The 21,314-nt window shown below is 39.8% G+C and overlaps 1 protein-coding gene across 1 annotated transcript in view; it reads left to right on the plus strand.

Moving 5' to 3' along the window:
- Positions 1–876: 876 nt before the first annotated feature.
- LOC118482610 (uncharacterized abhydrolase domain-containing protein DDB_G0269086-like) overlaps positions 877–21,314 on the plus strand; it is a 31,681-nt gene continuing 11,243 nt past the window's right edge. The window contains exons 1-5 of the mRNA XM_035978168.1: positions 877–1,022; positions 1,076–1,202; positions 16,953–17,118; positions 17,185–18,365; positions 18,449–18,536. Coding sequence (XP_035834061.1) covers positions 877–1,022; positions 1,076–1,202; positions 16,953–17,118; positions 17,185–18,365; positions 18,449–18,536 — 1,708 coding nt within the window. The remainder of the gene's footprint in view (positions 1,023–1,075; positions 1,203–16,952; positions 17,119–17,184; positions 18,366–18,448; positions 18,537–21,314) is intronic.

Below are 21,314 nucleotides of genomic sequence, written 5' to 3' on the forward strand. Positions count from 1 at the left end.
AAAGTTAAAAGAACATACAAACCTCCCAGATATTGGAAAGAGACTCCCCCGATACCGGCTTCCGACATCGAGGTTTTAAGAGAATTAAGCTCACGAAGGCCCAACGTTCTACCAACCACTCTACTCCCGGGGAGATTAGCAAGGGCGGACATCGCAGGGTCCAGTAACAAAACATCGTCTTCCTTTTCAACATGAGTCTTATTGGTTAGGGCATCCAGAAAAGAGGTACCGGCTTTGACAGACCTGAGACCAACTAAGTGAGAGACCCCCACCTGACCATTTAGCTGACTACCTCCCAACGTCTTCTCCGAACCTCCATTGCCTCCTTTCCCGTCCACAGCCCGGGGAAAGCCGTTTTCTTTAGCATAGCGAGCCACGTTGATCACGAGTTTGTTCCCACCCAGCTTGACCTTAGATAACGAGTTCTTTAATTCCTCCAAATCCCTGACACCTTTAAAACTCACAAAGCCGAACGTTCTGCCGTCTTTGTCTTTCTTCTTAGCAATGAATGCTCCCGCGATTTCCCCAAAGGCTCTAAAGGCATTAGCCAAGTCCCACGGACGACATCCTTGAGGAATATTAGTCACAAAGAACTTTGAGATATCCTGCTTAAACCCAACTTTACCACCTTTTCTTCTTCGATTACTGTTCTGGACCTCCCACGGCCCATCGTCGCCCTCCATGTGAAACAGAAAGCGGGGGTATGGTTCCTTTTTCCAGCTAGCGAATGGAAGAGACGGGAAAAACAGAATAGAGAGGAAGGACGAAGAGGTCCAAATAGAACACAAAAGACCAAGGATCCTCACACTCTATGCCGATCGCCTACTCTTCGTCGAGCCACCAGACAAAAGAAACCACAAGAAGAACCGGTCCCAAATGGCGAATGGGAGAGTCGAAATCGGGTTAGAGAGAAAGGTCCAGCCGAAGAGGGCGACCTTATTCGCTAACCAGAGAATCTTCTTCTCCGTCGAGCCACCCGGCGGCCGGAAGAAGAAAGGTCACGAGGGAGAGAGAGTTGCTTGGTTAAAAATGGAAAACCTCTACGTAACGTAACTTTTAATTATTGTGAGAAAAGGTTGATGCCACTACTAAAAGCTATCTCTAATGGGTCATCACAAATCAGGGGAAATCAAGTCCTTGGAAACCCTTACAATTGGAGTTCATTCATTTTAAGGGCATCTCCAACGCATTTTGAAGATGCTGTATGTTCTTCAAACCATCAAAGCAGACGTGGTGTGGCATTAAAGGGGCTGAGTTGGGCCTGTTCGGTGGAGGTGGAGTCCGGTAAACGGACTAGTCTAGTGGGGAGAGGGTGGGCCCTTGTGTGTGTGACTTTGTATTAATTAAAAAAGTTGATTTAAATAAAAAACCCTTAATGATTTGGACAATTATTACTATTACTATTACTATTATTACTATATGATAAAATGAAAACTGAATGAACAGTGTCATTCAGTTTTCATTTTTTAAATATATCTTATATTCATTTATTAGACTATGAGGTATGGGGTGAGGGTTGGGTCGTGGTTTGGGTACAAATGCCCAAGTCACCACCCCGGGTGGGTTTGGGTTTCCGCGTCGCCCATTCGGCGGGAGTTTCAGCCCAGGCGTTGGGCATGCCTAGCGGTCCTCCGTGGTCGGCTCTCATTGGCTAGGCCATAGCGGCTAGGTTTAAATTTTAAAAAATAACCGTTTGGCGCTAGGTCCTCCATGGCCGACTCTCATTGGCTTGGTTGGCTAGGCCATAGCGGCTAGGTTAAAATTTTAATATTGAGCAATACCTTATATTCATTTATTAGACTATGAGGTATGGGGCGAGGGTTGGGCCGTGATTTGGGTACAAATGCCCAAGTCACCACCGCGGGTGGGTTTGAGTTTCGGCGTCACCCCTTGGGCTGGAGTTTCAGCCCGGGCGTTGGGCATGCCTAGCGGTCCTCCGTGGCCGGCTCTCATTGGCTGGGTTGGCTAGGCCATAGCGGCTAGGTTTAAATTTTAAAAAATAACCGTTTGGCGCTAGGTCCTCCATGGCCGGCTCTCATTGGCTTGGTTGGCTAGGCCATAGCGGCTAGGTTAAAATTTTAAAAAATAACCGTTTGGCAACTCACTATAAAACCCAACCCCAACTCATGTCCACATCGCTACCCCAACCCTTCACTCCACCTACCCGAACCCGCTACCCACACTTGATACCGGCACAACGCGATGAAGGGCCGCCAACCCGGTGAGACCCGTTACTGGCCGGAAGCTTTCGCTAGCTATCGGCACAACGTGGGGAATGACCGGCACAATTTAAACGCGTGCCAACACAAGTGATGCGAGCTACGACCGAAGCTTGACCGTTTTAAAGCCTATTACGTCACGAAAACCGGGTGGCGGTGGCCAACATCGAGTTCCGGGGCAAGGAGCGGAAGCCGTTTGACAAGCTCGCCCTCTTCGAAATCTACAGAAAATATATATAAGTTTAAATACAAAGAAAAGTAAGTGATGAAGTGGAGGTTTGAAATGGTTTATTGTTGGAGGAAAACGTGAGGGTTTGGATAGTGGTGCTTTGGATTTTATGTGGTATGCTGACTAGACAATTTGGAGTTTGGATTTAGTTTATTGTTGTATACGCTCTAAGAAGTCTTTAGGTGAGATACCCTTACAGAAGGGCATGGGTTTGCCCTAGTTCATGGGATAAGACGGGCCCAAAGTAAAAAGAAAAAGGTTTTATTTAAGTATTGAGTGTAATAGTAGGTGATGAGATAAAAATTAAGGATGGTAAGGATATTTGTAAGGTTAGAGATGAAATTAAAATTTTTAAAGATTTGTAAGGATATTATTATGTGATAGATGACGCGGGGGCATCTAAGGACGCCAAAGGCACACATAACATTGGAGATAGTTTAAGGATATTAACATAGCGTGATAGTGCATAATATGTACACGAAGTTGTTAGGAGTTAGAGCATTCACAACAGAATATTCATTTTCATAATTTAACTAAATATCATTTTTCTCTAAATTTTGTTTAACCTATCATATCTTACTCTACAACTCTATTTTTGTATCACTAACAAACACTTATTTTATTATTGTTTTTATTTTTTCAGATACTTACAAACATTTATATAGATGATGAATAGTGGATATCAATATTTGAAGAATCACTATTCATAAAACTTTAACTTATTGAAGATGGAGATGCAAAATGTAAGAATTCTTTAAATTTTAGAGATCAAATATAAAGATGGAGACTCAAATGTAAACACTATATGACCTAAAGAGTTACAGTTTCTTGTAGTCATTTTCGTAACTTTTGATCAAATCAGAAACCCGAACATCACTTGCTTATAAGTTACAAACCAACTAAATGTAAGAAATCTTCAAATTTTAGAGATCAATATAAAGATGGAGACTCAATTGTGAATGCTTTTATGTGTATATGACCTAAATAGTTACAGTTTATCATAGTCATTTCTATAACTTTTGATCAAATCTGAAACCCGAACATCACCTTCTTATAAATTACAAACCAATTAAGTGAACATTTCAAAGTAGTTTGATACCAAAACTATGCACAACTCGATGATTTTACTTTACTATGAAACATGAGTTATATGACTCGTTATGTGATTTTTTAAGCATTTATATACTATCAATTTGTAACATTTGTAGGCATGGAGGATTATGCCCATATGTTTGGTGGGTTGTACTCATATTTAGGTTTTTTTTTATCTTTGTTTTTTTCATTTTTAATCATAAATTACTTTTAAACTACAAATTAACACTTGTAGGAATAAGGGGTTGTACTTATATGTTTGGTGGGTTGTACTCACTTTTGGTTTTTAATTTTTTATCTTTTTTATCCTAATTTTTTTTGTAACACCCTAACACGCTTTTACTGAAAAGACGCAGCGGAAATTCGTACTATAAAATTTCTTACAATAAAACTATCTTTTGTATATAATTACAAAATAAAAGCATAACTTGAAACTATCATTTTACATAGTCAAGTATTCCCGTACAATCTATCTTGTGACTCGCCTTCGATCTCCTCTCCTCAATGATCCACGGTGGCTTGTACGACCTACACTTACCATACAATTTCGAGCATTAGTACACAACATGAACGTAACAAGTTTCATACACTCTTACTTTCTACTCCATTATCCCTTTGTAACTAGGCATTTCCATCTGAGTATCCATTCTCCAAAGAGACTTCATCATTGTACCTGTATTATTGTTCATACTCAAGGTACACTGTTATTTGCATCAATACACGATTATATTGAAATCGTATGAACATACGTGCTTACCTTCTTGCATTCGGTTATACATGCATACTAGCATCCGCATATATATATATATATATTCACACCTACAGGCATATGCACCTTCATATATACTTACCTATGTACATATCTACATACTTACACCCATACTTAAAATCGAAACATAATTATACACATACATACATACATACATACATACATACATACATACATACATACATACATACATACATACATACATACATACATACATACATACATACATACATACATACATACATACATACATACATACATACATACATACATACATACATACATACATACATACATACATACATACATACATACATACATACATACATACATACATACCTACATACCCACGTACTTAATTCGTTACCCCGCATACACTCTTACATACCCCGATCTTGCTCGCACATCTTAAACGTCTTCAAAATATCTATCGGGTATGTTTCGGTTCTTAAAAATGAGTTTCATACTCATCCATAACTTACCAAGCCATTTAGTAGGGTTAAGGATCATTATAGAAGCTTAACAAGGCTTGGAATGGGTTCACGGGGTCCGAATTCGAAGGAAAAACAAAGAAAACCTCAAACTATACATTTGTACCTGACCTCCACCGTAAGCTACGGTGGCTACCGTAGCTTACGGTGGCCCCTGATGTCTTACGGCAGCCTTATACTGCCTTACGGCAGAAAGAAGTCCCCAGCTCCCACCGTAAGCTACGGTGGCCACCGTAGCTTACGGTGGCCCCTGAATCAGCCTTCCTTTTTAAGAACTAAAATATGCATAACTTGCTCGTTTTGCATCCGTTTCACTTGAAACTTGTTCCTAAACATCCGTAAAACAATTCCTCACATATTAGACTAAGATTCTTTCCCCGGGTCCTTAATCATTACCCGTATTATTACCATTACCTCGCTTATTCTTATTTATTCGACCCGTTTGGTCCCATAAACTACCTTCGACTATCTAGATCAATAGTTATCTTATTACTTTCAATCATTTCACACCATACATGACTTCCCTTCATTTAATATCCAGAATAAGTTCTTATGTATACTAAGAAGTGAGTCGGATTTCACTTACCTTTTTGCGTCCGTATCCGTGTTCGCTTTCTTATGTCCTTTTGACCCTTGTGCCTTCCGTGCTTACGTCACCTTGACTAAATGCTTATCCATACATGTCACCACATTTACATTCTTGTTAGCATACGAGATATTACATATCAACAATCATAACAAATGCATATCTCACATTTGACCTTCATTAGTCAATTCTAACAAACATAAGGCATATATTCAAAATCACATCCTTTTAAGCTCATATAATTCATCATGTCATTCTATATAGCATGTATTGATATAACATAGACCATATGACTTTCTAAAATCTTACAATTATGGCAACAAGTCTAGTTATGCTTCTTGTGCATAGTTGACTTTCAGAAGTCAATGGTTTATATATGAACTTTCGACTTAACCTCCTATATTTGTGTCAAATACTTTACCATGTTATAAATTATCGGTTGACTTTCAGGAAGTCAACCTTCTAGCATATAACCTCCAACTTATATGATGTTATATGACACATGAAACACACAATCACCTAGTTATACAAAATCAATTTACACATACTTACATTTCCATAATCCTACATTTGACAACTACATACCAAGTTAACCATTTTAATGAAACGTAACATCATACTTAACTAGTAGCTCACAACTTCTTCACTTAGTACATGCTCATCCTAAATTACCATTAAGCCACTAGTCCGTCTCATGGTGTGCACCCTTTTCAAGCATCGGATACTTATTCCTAATGTATACTTTCACGGAACCATCTCATCAACTAACTACTCACATGTATTCCGTCCAAAACACGTATCTCATGCTAACTTAACTATCTAACATAACATTATCACATTCTACATCAAATTACCAAATTCTTGCAATAATTTTACTTTCTAGCTTCGCCTAGACATTTCATCAAACACTAGGCGTGCGTACTAACATTTATGCATAATGTACAAGTAATTCAAGCATATTCTTTCCATATTCAAGCAAGATCACTTTGTCATAAATTTTGCATCATGTTATCATCAAAACCTACCACATATCCCATGCATCAACATAATCATCAACATACACATATTCATCATGACTATTCTCATGCTTATTGACATAGGTTTCATTCCAAATCACTATGACAACCGAAATTTAGCCATGATTCACTCAAACATGATAGCAATAGTAAACTTTCATCCTAATTTGGATCAAACTCACACATTCATCAAAACCCACTTCATGGTTGTTCATCAAAACTAGAAATTAAGGCATACCTTGGCTAAAGCTTGCTTAGATAATCACTTTTAGGGCTCATGCAAGTTCGAATTCAGCCCAATTCGCATCCAATTTGTTGATTAGGGTTCATGAGGGGTTTCCCCCTTTTCTTTCTCCTCTCTGATCGAACACACACACACACACGTCCAGGTGTGTGTGTTTGTGGTTTTTATTTTTGTTTTATATTTAGTATTTCCATTTATTCAAAACCACCCCCTAATGTTTGACACTTGCTCATAATTAATCCAATTTCATGTCCTTGTTTGTTTTGACTAAGCATTTAACTAGGTTCAATAACCTAGTTACTACATTCTATTTTATTAGACATGGGGCCTTACTAACAAATTTAATAATTCGGTTTTGGGGCGTTACAAATCTACCCTCCTTAAAAGAGGTTTCGTCCCCGAAACCTTTCTCACTTCTATTAGACACTAATAGCGCTAGCTTCTAACCCATTTCTTAGCTATTGGTTCATTCATCATTCTAATACCCATATATCATGTGCATTATATATCTTTTTGTTTACCACAACATTCTTATTATTTTCGTCAACTACACAATCCTTATTTCGAAATCTATACATACACATATATGTCTAACTTTGACTGGTACCTTATCATGATAGGTAACTACCCGTCCTTGTTTCATAAATCATTCATATAACTGACTTATTCCTAATAAGCTCTTACTATCCATACTATACTTTCACATAACATTCTCATTTCCATGACCGTTTGCAACAGGTCAATATTCATATTTACACAAACTTGTACTAACACTTTCATTCATATGATCCGTTTATGACGGGTCTAATACCTTCATTTCATTTCTTAAAATTACATTCTATTCGTATATCCTATAACGTTTAGTTCTTGTTTTGTTATCGCAACAAAACTATTAAGTCATAGTCACCTATACATATTTTAGCTACCAGCTTGACATCATTTTATATTTCTATAGTTACTTGTATCACACGTATCTATACGTTACCTTCAGATTATCCCATTCATCTTGACATTACAACTACCCTTAATTCCTGCATTGTTTAATCTACTTAAGTAAACATGTCGTACAAATTCATACATTGTTGACTTTTCAGAAAGTCAATCATCTTGCCTACATACCCTCATCATATGATCATGTACTCATCTAAACCTAGTCGGCCACACCAATGATACTATTTACATTTCATAATCATGGTGAAAGACACACATGTACTTAAGTACATGATCAACTAATTACATATATGCACATGTATCACCATTTCAACTCACACTAACATATTCGAAATACTATAGTTGACAATCATACTCAAAAACTAAAAATTTGACATAATCTCAACACCATTCCTTACTAGTAAGTTCATGTTTCTCATACTTTGTCTTCAACTTACCTCATTTGTCCTACATTACTATTCTTCTCAATTCATGCATCATTATAGTTGTCTACACAAACGCATCATATAGGTTCTTCATACGAGAGTCTAACCCATACCCGAAGGTTTCGCTCATAATTTATAAAACGTAATTCTCAATGACATGGTTCTCTCCTTATGTTAATTATAAGGAATTAACCATTCCATACTATACCATACTCCTTTCACCACTCAATTTGCAGGGCGATTTCGATTTGTTAATTCATACTTATCCGTCATAAATTAAAACACTTTATTTACCTCGATTTCATTCCATACTACAACGATCTGTAAATCAGATCTGTCCACCTTCTTCACGAGTACTAGCCAGACCAGGCTAGATTCCATTCATCCATGTAATGTGCCTCCATTCGAACACATCCCTTCACCAATTCTGTTGGTTTCATCACACCAAAGATCTTAACATCACCACCTACAAAATTGGCGGTTAGCATATCTCATTCAAATACTGAGTCTACTAGGTGATTAGTCACCTAAAATTCTGTTACATATTTCCTGCGTACATGCTATACATATTTTACATTCCATTTCTTACACGCAATTCTTTCATTTTAGTTACTTATTTCGTCAGCCTTCGCAGTTTGACCCTTTTAAGGTTAAACTGGATTTTCTTACCCATCATAGATGCATCGAGGTACACATTCGTACTTCCTTCCATTCATGCTTACTTACAGAAACATCCATTACATCATTTTGATATTCTTAACAAACTTGCCCCTCCTGTTCATACTTAATTCTTTGTCTGGGTCATAGCCCGTCATTCATTCTGACTCCTAAGAGTGGATTTCTAGAACATCTACACATAACGGGTTTAAAACTTCTTTCTTTCATTTTAAAACTTAGCTTTGCGTGCCCATTACGATCATTCCTTTGTTCATTTACTTTACATTTACTCATAGAACTCGTTTAACATAACTACGGTCAATTATTGACATAATTCTAATGTGGGTAAATTTTATCCTTCATATGTTTTTAAATCTGTCCTGCGGCTTCTAACCTACTATTCATTCATTTTCTTCTTTCTATGATTTGAATCTGTCTCGCAGATTCAAGCATGTCATTTCAGCATTTCATTCCTTGAATCCGTCTTGCGGATTCAAACATTCCATTCGAGCCTTTTATTTCTTGAATCCGTCTCACGGATTCAAACATTCTATTCATATCTTTCATTCCTACACGCGTTGAATCCGTCTCGCGGATTCAACAGATCATTCATATTTCATTCCTGAAAGTCTTACATTTCCTTTCATCCCCCCCCCCCCCCCACGTCCACCTACTACCTAATTCTAACGGACATACCTGTAACAATTATCACGGTCTCACGAACGTCATATGTTTCTTGTGTACTGGCCAGGTACACAATCCACATACTAGTTTCGTGCCTTCGCGTAATCGCCACCTTATGTCCGCAGAATTAAGTTTCGGCACGTGTAACATTTTCAAAACTTCCTTACTCTGTCATTATTATATTTCATTTGAAATTTTCTTTTACTTGCTTAAACATACCATTTCATGCACCAATAAGTTAAATTTACGTACCTCGGTCAATATGTCATATTATATACCTTGGTGCCATCGTTAGACCGCATTTACGATTCATCCTTTCCAAGCAATCATGCTGACCTTACACATAACATACTGTTAGTTATCTTCAAACACATACTTAAGCACATACTTACCTTGGCTTCTGCCCCTAGATCTTGATCGAGTCTTAGATTGTACGGGTCCTTAGTCACGAGAGCACACCGGTTTGAGTTCAAGCATTTACCTCCTTCTACTTGATTCTCTCAAACCAGGGCTCTGATACCAACTTGTAACACCCTAACACGCTTTTACTGAAAAGACGCAGCGGAAATTCGTACTATAAAATTTCTTACAATAAAACTATCTTTTGTATATAATTACAAAATAAAAGCATAACTTGAAACTATCATTTTACATAGTCAAGTATTCCCGTACAATCTATCTTGTGACTCGCCTTCGATCTCCTCTCCTCAATGATCCACGGTGGCTTGTACGACCTACACTTACCATACAATTTCGAGCATTAGTACACAACATGAACGTAACAAGTTTCATACACTCTTACTTTCTACTCCATTATCCCTTTGTAACTAGGCATTTCCATCTGAGTATCCATTCTCCAAAGAGACTTCATCATTGTACCTGTATTATTGTTCATACTCAAGGTACACTGTTATTTGCATCAATACACGATTATATTGAAATCGTATGAACATACGTGCTTACCTTCTTGCATTCGGTTATACATGCATACTAGCATCCGCATATATATATATATATATATATATATATATATATTCACACCTACAGGCATATGCACCTTCATATATACTTACCTATGTACATATCTACATACTTACACCCATACTTAAAATCGAAACATAATTATACACATACATACATTCAATAGTGAAATCCATACATGCACACATACATACATACATACATACATACATACATACATACATACATACATACATACATACATACATACATACATACATACATACATACATACATACATACATACATACATACATACATACATACATACATACATACATACATACATACATACATACATACATACATACATACATACATACATACCTACATACCCACGTACTTAATTCGTTACCCCGCATACACGCTTACATACCCCGATCTTGCTCGCACATCTTAAACGTCTTCAAAATATCTATCGGGTATGTTTCGGTTCTTAAAAATGAGTTTCATACTCATCCATAACTTACCAAGCCATTTAGTAGGGTTAAGGATCATTATAGAAGCTTAACAAGGCTTGGAATGGGTTCACGGGGTCCGAATTCGAAGGAAAAACAAAGAAAACCTCAAACTATACATTTGTACCTGACCTCCACCGTAAGCTACGGTGGCTACCGTAGCTTACGGTGGCCCCTGATGTCTTACGGCAGCCTTATACTGCCTTACGGCAGAAAGAAGTCCCCAGCTCCCACCGTAAGCTACGGTGGCTACCGTAGCTTACGGTGGCCCCTGAATCAGCCTTCCTTTTTAAGAACTAAAATATGCATAACTTGCTCGTTTTGCATCCGTTTCACTTGAAACTTGTTCCTAAACATCCGTAAAACAATTCCTCACATATTAGACTAAGATTCTTTCCCCGGGTCCTTAATCATTACCCGTATTATTACCATTACCTCGCTTATTCTTATTTATTCGACCCGTTTGGTCCCATAAACTACCTTCGACTATCTAGATCAATAGTTATCTTATTACTTTCAATCATTTCACACCATACATGACTTCCCTTCATTTAATATCCAGAATAAGTTCTTATGTATACTAAGAAGTGAGTCGGATTTCACTTACCTTTTTGCGTCCGTATCCGTGTTCGCTTTCTTGTGTCCTTTTGACCCTTGTGCCTTCCGTGCTTACATCACCTTGACTAAATGCTTATCCATACATGTCACCACATTTACATTCTTGTTAGCATACGAGATATTACATATCAACAATCATAACAAATGCATATCTCACATTTGACCTTCATTAGTCAATTCTAACAAACATAAGGCATATATTCAAAATCACATCCTTTTAAGCTCATATAATTCATCATGTCATTCTATATAGCATGTATTGATATAACATAGACCATATGACTTTCTAAAATCTTACAATTATGGCAACAAGTCTAGTTATGCTTCTTGTGCATAGTTGACTTTCAGAAGTCAATGGTTTATATATGAACTTTCGACTTAACCTCCTATATTTGTGTCAAATACTTTACCATGTTATAAATTATCGGTTGACTTTCAGGAAGTCAACCTTCTAGCATATAACCTCCAACTTATATGATGTTATATGACACATGAAACACACAATCACCTAGTTATACAAAATCAATTTACACATACTTACATTTCCATAATCCTACATTTGACAACTACATACCAAGTTAACCATTTTAATGAAACGTAACATCATACTTAACTAGTAGCTCACAACTTCTTCACTTAGTACATGCTCATCCTAAATTACCATTAAGCCACTAGTCCGTCTCATGGTGTGCACCCTTTTCAAGCATCAGATACTTATTCCTAATGCATACTTTCACGGAACCATCTCATCAACTAACTACTCACATGTATTCCGTCCAAAACACGTATCTCATGCTAACTTAACTATCTAACATAACATTATCACATTCTACACCAAATTACCAAATTCTTGCAATAATTTTACTTTCTAGCTTCGCCTAGACATTTCATCAAACACTAGGCGTGCGTACTAACATTTATGCATAATGTACAAGTAATTCAAGCATATTCTTTCCATATTCAAGCAAGATCACTTTGTCATAAATTTTGCATCATGTTATCATCAAAACCTACCACATATCCCATGCATCAACATAATCATCAACATACACATATTCATCATGACTATTCTCATGCTTATTGACATAGGTTCCATTCCAAATCACTATGACAACCGAAATTTAGCCATGATTCACTCAAACATGATAGCAATAGTAAACTTTCATCCTAATTTGGATCAAACTCACACATTCATCAAAACCCACTTCATGGTTGTTCATCAAAACTAGAAATTAAGGCATACCTTGGCTAAAGCTTGCTTAGATAATCACTTTTAGGGCTCATGCAAGTTCGAATTCAGCCCAATTCGCATCCAATTTGTTGATTAGGGTTCATGAGGGGTTTCCCCCTTTTCTTTCTCCTCTCTGATCGAACACACACACACACACGTCCAGGTGTGTGTGTTTGTGGTTTTTATTTTTGTTTTATATTTAATATTTCCATTTATTCAAAACCACCCCCTCATGTTTGACACTTGCTCATAATTAATCCAATTTCATGTCCTTGTTTGTTTTGACTAAGCATTTAACTAGGTTCAATAACCTAGTTACTACATTCTATTTTATTAGACATGGGGCCTTACTAACAAATTTAATAATTCGGTTTTGGGGCGTTACATTTTTACTCTTAACTCCATACTTTTATATTTTTTACATTTTAACCAATCACTTTTAACCCCATACAGATTTTTTGTATTACGTTTTTGTCAAATTTGTGAGTTAACATGCTGCAACGTACGTGTGTGATCATACTGTGATTCAATGTTTTAGTGCGTAGTTTTCCTGTTTAACACCCTGTCGCAGCGCGCGGTTCTAAAACAACTTAGTTATTGTTTTCTATGTTTTACGTTTAGAGTGTGTGTTTCAACATTGTTTCATCCTCTACTTTTCGTTCGGTTTTATATTACATTTTTATTTTTTTACACGAACCTTTCTGGTATTGATCAGTGGTATAACATTAGAGCTACTTAGCATGTTACGCCCCCGCCACAACGTGAATATTTAAATGTGATATCCATTTACCCTATCTAGTGTAAAATAATTTGGTTCATTTGTACGAAAGTAAAGTAATGTGATGAGATAAGGGAAAATTAGAAGAGAAGATGTAGAAGGAAATAGAAATAAAGGAAGAGACAAAGTGATGAAAAGCAGAGGGGGTACAAGTGATAATGCATGGGGACAAAAGTGTATTGTTGGATTCAGTTTTCAATGTTGTAAGAAATTCTGGTCTGAAAAAGTAATGGGCATGGACAAATTTTCAAACTTAGGCCTGGACTTTGGTTATGATGGGATTATAAAAAGGAAAATGACATATGCCCCACCAAAATAAATTATTTTTCTATATCAAGTTTATTTTTTTAAATTGTGTATCAAAGTATATATAAATGTGTTTAAAGTGTTTTCCAGTAGTAAAAACTATCAAAAAGATCATTTGGTTTTGCAAAGTCTAGGTTATTTTTATCAACCTGAGAGAAATGCTCCTTGTTAGATTTGTTTGGTAGGAGACTTGATGAGCACATGGGGAAGATGTGTCTGTTTTGATTGTTTTTTTTAATAACCATGTTGTTCACAAAAATATTTTTTTAACTATTTATCAATATTTAATAATAGTAAATTGCATATATTAAAAATAAATGACACATTAACGTCAATTGTCAACTCATTAGTTTTTCTAAAAGCAAATATATTAAACCAAAAAAACGGATAATAATATCCTAACGCATAATAGAGAAGACAAAATTAAAAACAAACACAAATTATATAAGAGCATTCACATCCAGCTCTCTAAAATTATACATACATTCCACTAAAAAACAACTCATATATCAATATATTTCTATTAAAAACAAATACTTTATTAAATAATATTTTTATACCTTTATGGCTTTATCATTAAATTTTTTTCTCTCCTTTACTCACAACCACTTTCAATATATATTAAAAAATTATAATGGGTGAACAGTGTTGAAGGGGTATGGTCCCAAAACGACCATTACCCGCATCAAACAAACCCCTACCAGTAAGCAAACCGCACCCATGCGGTCACATCCTTCGAACCCATTCGGTTCGAAGATGAATAGCTTGACCCAAGTACGAAAGAAGATGAACATATCGATGCGGCTGGCACCGCATCATATGGCCATTTTCGTCACGACAAGGGAAGCGAGCAAATAGTCTCCACATACGATGATGCGGCCAACACCGCATCTCGCGTATTTCTTGAGCACAAGTAGGAGACGCGGTAACTTCAGACGTTACCGCATGCAGCGATGCGGCTCGCACCGCACCCTGCATATCCAACAAGTGGACTGACACGCCAGGCAAGTGGCTGACACCACAAGGCAAGTGGCGCCGGCGACAGTCCCCTGTCAGAGCTATTAAAGCAATGGGCTGACGTGGCGTAACCCCCACGGCCGGCGAGACTGACACACCTGCAACGGTGCAGCTCGTCGTCAGCCCATCCATCAATCTCCTCCTTCACTCCTCGGCTATAAATACCAACCCCAAACCAGGTTTGAGGTATCTCTTCACAACTCTCTAACTACTACTATTATCTTGCTTTGCTTCCCAAGCAAACTACTGATTCTCACGCCGGAGAGTGGTAACAAGGAGCACCCCCCACCCCATCCTCCTTGTTACGAGTCACGGCTTGTTTCCTTGTGCAGGAGATCATCCACCGGTGACCCAGCCAGCGATCTCCGAGAGGAAGGGATTAACCCTTCTTGACGAGACCAGTGTGTTAACCCTGCCCGGTTAACCATTGTTTCATCATTTTTCGATAGCCAACATTCTAGGAGATGGGAGGCCCATTTCCGCGGGTATCACCGCTTCAGACCCGTAGACGAGGCTGAAAGGTGTTTCCCCATTGCTTGTTTTTGGGCTAGTGCGGTTACTTGAGAGCTATCAAGACGCAACGAAGTAACCGCAAAGAACGTACGGTTACTTGAGAGCTATCAAGACGAACATGAACACCCCACAAAAAAGGGATGGTCATCTCATCATAGGATGCTGAACATAGAACTTGAGCAAAGTTCTAACACAACATCCAAAACCTTCAAAACCGACCGCAAAGGTTGGTTTACAAGTTTTTCTTTTCTTCTTCGTGCACCATTCTGGCAAATGGTTCGAAGAAGAAACCACCTCCAAGAGGTTCGAAACATGTGCAAACCTTCGAACCACCATCCAAGAGGTTGGTTCGAAGTTTGTGCAGCATTACTATGAAGGTCCCTAACAGGCCTTCAACACAACAACAGGTGGCAACCTACCTGATGACATGCAACGGCTGAGAATTTCGCATCAAGCGAAACCCCTTCACCGGTACGGAAGAGGCATAGCCGGATTTTTTACCTGATCACCAGTTTGATCTGGCCTAAAATTTTCTCCAGACTGCCACACTACCTTCCTACACCATAAGTCCAGTACTCCTCCCATGTGCAACTTGCACAAGGTAGCAACACTAGACTGGGGGGACTTGAAGGGGTATGGTCCCAAAACGACCATTACCCGCATCAAACAAACCCCTACCAGTAAGCAAACCGCACCCATGCGGTCACATCCTTCGAACCCATTCGGTTCGAAGATGAATAGCTTGACCCAAGTACGAAAGAAGATGAACATATCGATGCGGCTGGCACCGCATCATATGGCCATTTTCGTCACGACAAGGGAAGCGAGCAAATAGTCTCCACATACGATGATGCGGCCAACACCGCATCTCGCGTATTTCTTGAGCACAAGTAGGAGACGCGGTAACTTCAGACGTTACCGCATGCAGCGATGCGGCTCGCACCGCACCCTGCATATCCAACAAGTGGACTGACACGCCAGGCAAGTGGCTGACACCACAAGGCAAGTGGCGCCGGCGACAGTCCCCTGTCAGAGCTATTAAAGCAATGGGCTGACGTGGCGTAACCCCCACGGCCGGCGAGACTGACACACCTGCAACGGTGCAGCTCGTCGTCAGCCCATCCATCAATCTCCTCCTTCACTCCTCGGCTATAAATACCAACCCCAAACCAGGTTTGAGGTATCTCTTCACAACTCTCTAACTACTACTATTATCTTGCTTTGCTTCCCAAGCAAACTACTGATTCTCACGCCGGAGAGTGGTAACAAGGAGCACCCCCCACCCCATCCTCCTTGTTACGAGTCACGGCTTGTTTCCTTGTGCAGGAGATCATCCACCGGTGACCCAGCCAGCGATCTCCGAGAGGAAGGGATTAACCCTTCTTGACGAGACCAGTGTGTTAACCCTGCCCGGTTAACCATTGTTTCATCATTACTTGAAGCGAAAGGTGTGCCTAAGAGGCAAACTGTGAAGGGCGTGCGCTTTCGCCAAAAGAAGATAAAGGAGGTCACTACTGTGCCTCATCTGGTGCCGCAGGCAGCAGGTATCTCTCATTCCTCTTTTCGTCGACACAAGGATTATGTGATAGTATCTGATACCCTTGAGGGTTTGAGTACAGCCGCGGAGTCACGTTCTGGTGCTGCGAAGAAGCAGGCAGAAGAGGTGGCTGCGGGAGGGACAGCTGCGGGTCCCCCTGTGATTGGTGAGAAGAGGAGGCCAGAGCAGAAAGCTGCTGGTGGTGTTGAAACCAAACGTCGGAGGCTAGTAACCAAAAGGTCTGCTCCGGCGCAGAAAAAACCTGCGGTTGTCGTTGGTAAGTGTAGGCTATCGAGTCTTAACTGTTGTGTAATTAGTTCTGATAGCTCTGACTTTTTTGCAGAGCGTCAAGGTGAAGATTTTTCTATCTTCGATGCTCCGGAGTCCCCTCCGCGTGCTATGGATGCGGGTGGAGCGGAGGTGCCATCGACACCTCCCGTCAAGGTGGTACCTGAGTCAACCGTGCAGAAGGAGGGTACCGCAGAGAATGCTGCGGCCCAGATATTTGATACTGTCGACTCGTCCAACAACCTGATCTCTCCCAATGAGGGAGACGATTTGAGTTTGCGGTTTACTGCTACCGGGAAGCAACATGCTGATGCTGAACCGCAAAAAACTGGCGATGAAGCGCGGCAGCATGATGCTGGGCTGCAGAAGTCTGCGGTTGATAAGGGTACCAGTTCGTCGGCCGATGGTGCGGGGTATGACGGGCCTCCAATTCAGCCTGGGGAGTCTGAATTGGAGTATTACTACCGCACCTACTCCCAGGATCGCAGTACGCTGTATCATCGACCCCCCTGGACTGTATTGCAGGGGGATGATATTGCTAACGACCCTGCGGCCTGCAGGGAGATCCTGGGCGGTCTTGGGACCCCATTTGAAGTTGAGCGGGCTCGTGCCGCACCGCGGGAGCTGCGTATAAACCAGCTCTCGACCATGTTGGTAGGGACTTCCATTGTGGCTAATGCCATTTTGGAAGATTATAAGGTGCTGGGCCGCCGCGAGGAGGAGGCTGCTCGTATGCGGGCGGAAGCCGAGAAGTTGGTCGAGGCTGCTCGTGCGGGTGCGGAGCAGCTCGAGAAGGACAAGGCTGCTTTTGAAAAGCAGAAACAGACTTCTGAATGGGCTGCCGCTGCCCAGCTGAAACAGGTGCGTACCCTTGCTAAACTTCTTGCTGATGAGCGCAAAAGTTGGAATGAAAAAATGTCCAATGAGCGCAAGAAGTGGAATGCATCATGGGCTAAGCAGAATGACATTCTGTTTCATGCTCGGCAGGAGCTGACAAATGCCAAGGCAGCGAATGCTACCTTGAGCCAAGAGAAGGCTGCTGCTGAGGCCATTTCTGTGAAGGCGCTGCAGGCGAAGGCCGACGCCTTGAAGGCGCTTGAAGAGGCCAAAGCAGCCGGGGCTCGTGCCTCAAAGGCCCATGAAGAGGCCGCAGAGAAGGAGAGCCGTGCTTCTAAGGCTCTTGAAGAGGCGAATGCGGAGCGCATTCGTTTAGGCAAAGTTGTTGAAAGCCTGCAGGTACGTTTCTTTAACGTTGTTGCTTTCGTCTTTATTTTTTTGAAAATATTCACCGAGTGAACTGTTTGCTGTTCTTGTAACAGGCTGAGGTTCAGGCCCGGGAGGTCGCAGTTACGGACCTTACTACCCGCGTGTCTGCTGCGGAGAAGCGGGCTGACGCTGCTCCACATTGTTCGACCAAACTACCTTCCTACACCATAAGTCCAGTACTCCTCCCATGTGCAACTTGCACAAGGTAGCAACACTAGACTGGGGGGACTTGAAGGGGTATGGTCCCAAAACGACCATTACCCGCATCAAACAAACCCCTACCAGTAAGCAAACCGCACCCATGCGGTCACATCCTTCGAACCCATTCGGTTCGAAGATGAATAGCTTGACCCAAGTACGAAAGAAGATGAACATATCGATGCGGCTGGCACCGCATCATATGGCCATTTTCGTCACGACAAGGGAAGCGAGCAAATAGTCTCCACATACGATGATGCGGCCAACACCGCATCTCGCGTATTTCTTGAGCACAAGTAGGAGACGCGGTAACTTCAGACGTTACCGCATGCAGCGATGCGGCTCGCACCGCACCCTGCATATCCAACAAGTGGACTGACACGCCAGGCAAGTGGCTGACACCACAAGGCAAGTGGCGCCGGCGACAGTCCCCTGTCAGAGCTATTAAAGCAATGGGCTGACGTGGCGTAACCCCCACGGCCGGCGAGACTGACACACCTGCAACGGTGCAGCTCGTCGTCAGCCCATCCATCAATCTCCTCCTTCACTCCTCGGCTATAAATACCAACCCCAAACCAGGTTTGAGTTATCTCTTCACAACTCTCTAACTACTACTATTATCTTGCTTTGCTTCCCAAGCAAACTACTGATTCTCACGCCGGAGAGTGGTAACAAGGAGCACCCCCCACCCCATCCTCCTTGTTACGAGTCACGGCTTGTTTCCTTGTGCAGGAGATCATCCACCGGTGACCCAGCCAGCGATCTCCGAGAGGAAGGGATTAACCCTTCTTGACGAGACCAGTGTGTTAACCCTGCCCGGTTAACCATTGTTTCATCAAGTGTCCTCCTAAATATACAGATGAACAGTAGCATTTTCTCTCTCCTCCACTCACAACTACTTTTTATACTCTTTATATTTTAAAAACCCACACACAAATTTTGATTCCCAGGATATTAATGCTCTAAAACCCATATAAAGTTTATTAAGATGATTATTCAGAGTATTCACAAACTCAATATCATTACGAAGATAAAGAAATAAATATTAAACAATCATGATAATCATAAATTACAATGTTAACTAGTTTTTGTCTACTGATTAATATTAATGATGATCAAACGAAATATCATATTATCATAAATTAAAATGAAAACATGAAAGTAATATATTCCTATATTATGTACGAAAGAAATATATTATCCAAAAGTAAACAAAATCCTATATTGTCAATTTTTTTAAATTCTAATTACTTTTTCTTGCTTATAATTCACGTGTTGCACAACTTTAACGAGCTTTGTTTATTCTGAAACATTTTAAACATTCAATCTGACGATAACATATTACTATAATATTAACAATTTGCGTAGTTCCTTAAGAACAATAACAATGTATAGGTTAGACAAAATTTATATTAAGTTATGAATCTATTGTTTATTGCCAAATTTTTTAAGGGTGCTTCTTCTCAACTCCAAGATTATTTGAAGGTAAATTCTCATGTATACTAACAGACGCAACAAAACTATTGATGTGTACCAAGTTGTTAATCATACTTTTATTTGATTTAGTTACACGCGAAAACCCTAATATGTTTCGAGTAAAATTCTTCCATGGAGGTCAGGCACAAGGTTTCCAGAAGATAAACAATTGAAGATATGATAATAATATATTTAGGGCCGTATTCGAAAATCACAAAAAAATATAAAGTTGGTTTTGTGTGAGATAAAAAATGTAGACCCTATTCATTAATCCATTATGTTAGTTTATTGATTCGAGCCAAGTCATTGATCCATTACACACTAAAACAGTTGGGTTTTGAATTTGATTGACAAAAACAGTTGGGTTTCGAAACAGTTGAGCTGCTAAACAGCTCCAAAGGAAGATGATTCCTATTGTAAAAATTAAATGGGATGCCCGTCGAGGCCCTGAGTATACATGGGAGGTTGAGTCCAATATGCGACAAAAGTACCCCATCTTTTTGAATAAAATCTTGAGGGCGAGATTTCTTTTAAAGGGGTGAGGATGTAACACCTCAGATATTTGTGTCGAATTATATGATGACACGTGTCCAATAAACTCTCATTTTATGCCACGTTGTTTGGCGATAGGGACTAATGGTGTAATTATATGGAAGAATGTTGTGAAGGGATCATATGTGTTAACATGCCAAATTTTTTGGCCTCTGAGTAACACTTACCGACCGGAAGCCTTATGTGCTTACGGACCGTAAGCATGTAATATTATTGTTACTAGCAATCGGTTACGGACCGCAAGGCTTTAGTCCTTACGGTCCGTAAGGAGTGGAAAACCAGGGGCGCTCAGCTGGCTTATGCAGGGCCGGTCCTACCAATTTGGTGGCCCAAAGCGAAAGAAAAAATTAAGGCCCTAGAGACAAAAATGAACCACTCAAAACGGGTCTAGTATGTCACAAGTAAGCCGATCAAAACGTGTCAAATATGTCACAAATAAATGGGTCAAATAATGAGGATTCTACGGTATAAAAGGAATGTTTTAATGACAACTAAAGTTAAAGAAATGATACATTAAGTATTAATAATAAATAATGTTCTAATTTTACCATTATCATAAATTGAAGTGGTACTAAGTAATTGCGACAAACTTACAACTTGACATTTGAGAATCTGAATATCTCATCAATACATAAAGGTACAATGTTTTAGTATAAGTGCAAATCTTAACAATTTAGTTCTAGTTTTTGTGCG

Source organism: Helianthus annuus, chromosome 10, assembly GCF_002127325.2.
Source record: "Helianthus annuus cultivar XRQ/B chromosome 10, HanXRQr2.0-SUNRISE, whole genome shotgun sequence".
Classification (NCBI taxonomy): Eukaryota; Viridiplantae; Streptophyta; class Magnoliopsida; order Asterales; family Asteraceae; genus Helianthus; species Helianthus annuus.